Source organism: Penaeus chinensis, chromosome 29 (genome assembly GCF_019202785.1).
Source record: "Penaeus chinensis breed Huanghai No. 1 chromosome 29, ASM1920278v2, whole genome shotgun sequence".
In the NCBI taxonomy this organism is placed as follows: Eukaryota; Metazoa; Arthropoda; class Malacostraca; order Decapoda; family Penaeidae; genus Penaeus; species Penaeus chinensis.
In genome coordinates, this window is record NC_061847.1 from 32,601,850 (window position 1) to 32,604,349 (window position 2,500).

Here is a 2,500-nt window from a genome sequence, read left to right on the forward strand (position 1 = left end):
GGCTTTAGTACAAACGACACTAAAAAGAATTGATGTTATTTATTTATCTATTTTAACATTTGAAAATGAAAATAGGAATAGGAAATTATATACTAGCTAAATATACACTTTCCCTTTACACTTGTTCAAAAATACAAATTAATGTTAGCTACGTAAAGATGAATGATGATAAATTGAAAACGATATTAAAAGTTGTGGAACTGCTATCACGAATTACTTTTTTTTCTCTATCTCTGCTACACAATCAACACTAATTGCAAATGATATGGAAAATCACCATAATGTTGCAATCTATTTCTAAAACACAAACGCCGAACATTTTACTGTGTTTTCCTCATTTCTGACACGCATCTATAGCCAATGATTTTATTTTGGATTCCCGAAACGTAGGATGAAAAAAATATTCTTATCGAGAAAGATCAAATATTCAGTTAAAGGAATATGTAAGATAACCATACAATAACAGATGATAAATAACAGATATGAAAAAAAAAAACACGAATAATGATAATGTAATGTAATATAATGAATAGAGGATGTTTTATTACACAATGAAGTCCTAAATATGCAAATTAAATCTGGACACTTCACTGAATATATATAATCTTTCCATTTCTGTACAGAGTCAGTGAACTTTATTTATGGCTGTACAGGATTTCATGCTCTGATGGAGAATTCGTATTAGTGCTATAATATCTTTTATGTCATAGTCGATCTTTCGTGCTATTGAAGGGAACACAAGTGTGAGTCTTAGTGCATTAAATGAATTATACCTTATTGGATATTTCATGTTCTCTCTCTCTCTCTCTTTTTCACACGCACATGAATGGATGTCCAATATATATGCATACGGCTATACATACATAAATATATTCCTAGATACTGTATATGCATGTATATATATATATATATATATATATATATATATATATATATATAAACATACACACACACACACACACACACACACACATAAATATATATATATATATATATATATATATATATATATATATATATATATATATATTTACATATATATACATATACATATATATATATATATATATATATATATATATATATATATATATATATATGTGTGTGTGTGTGTGTGTGTGTGTGTGTGTGTATGTGTGTGTGTACATATATATATATATATATATATATATATATATATATATATGTATATATATAAATATATATATATATATATATATATATATATATATATATATGTATATATATATGTATATATATATATATGTATATATATATACATATGTGTATATATACATATATATATATATATATATATATATATATATATATATATATATATATATATATATATGGCAAATTGTGACTATTTCTAGACATCTTTTCTGTGTCTAATAACCCCATATAGAGAGAGAGACAAATTAAGTGAAAGATTAATATAAATTGATAAGCAAATATATATAATGTATATAAAAAGAACATTCAGGGATCCATCATACAAAATACAAGACCAAAATGACCCGAAAATATGTCTAAAATCATCTTCTAAATATGGATCTGAAAAGAATATTTATAAGCATATACATGTGCATTTTTATATACATACATACATACACACTCCCCTAAGTCATCTTCTGTGTCGCATAACTGAATCTGAGAATTATAACGAATAATACTTTTCCAATCTTACGTATATTTTTAGCGAATGATTTATATTATTGATATTTTTTCCTTTGTACTTTTTTTCAGCTTTGATAAAAAAGATGTTTTTTCCCGTACTGTTGCGAAAGAAATTCAGAGAAAAATATAAACTAGCTATACATAAGGTGGATTGTTAGTTAGATATTTAAATAATAGTGAAAGTAAAGGTAGTGAATAAGGAATAGTAAATAGCAGATGATAATAGTAAAGACGATAATAATCGTAATAGACGATGGGGTAATGGTAATGATTATTTATAGAAATATAAATTATGGAGGTGATGTCAATGGTAATGATGACGATGGTGAAGATGGTTAAGAAGATGACGATGGTGAAGATGTTGATGATGATAGTAATGAAGATTGTGCTGATGAAGATGATGAAGGATGAAAATGAAGATGCTACAAATGACAATTATGGCAATAACAAAAACAGCAACAACAATAAACAAGGAACTAGCCAAAGCCATCTCACCTCAGCAGGAAAAGCGTAGTTAGCCACGGTGTGTTCGGATCCCTGCAAATCTCTCTCGCCGAAGTGAAGTCGGAGGTGACTCACGGTGTACACGTAAGACAGCGGGCCTCCGGACAGGTTCACCGTGGGCCCGCTTGACCTGACGCGCCACTCGAGGCTGTGACCTGTGTTTACCAGCTGACCGTGGACCTATGGATGGAGGGGGGGAGGGAGGTAGAGGGTTAGAGTTGGGAAGGTGGAATTTTGGTTTGCTTGGTTGTTCTGCGTGTATTTTTACTGCTGCTTCCTTTTTATTCCTTTCACTCTCCCTCCCTCCCTCCTCCCC

General features: G+C 29.5%; 1 protein-coding gene across 1 annotated transcript in view; it reads right to left on the bottom strand.

Annotated features, from left to right (window-relative positions):
• Positions 1 to 2,500, bottom strand: part of LOC125040486 — a 65,417-nt gene that overhangs the window by 9,007 nt on the left and 53,910 nt on the right. Inside the window, exon 4 of the mRNA XM_047635038.1 lies at positions 2,176 to 2,364. Within this exon, the coding sequence (XP_047490994.1) occupies positions 2,176 to 2,364 (189 nt within the window). The remainder of the gene's footprint in view (positions 1 to 2,175; positions 2,365 to 2,500) is intronic.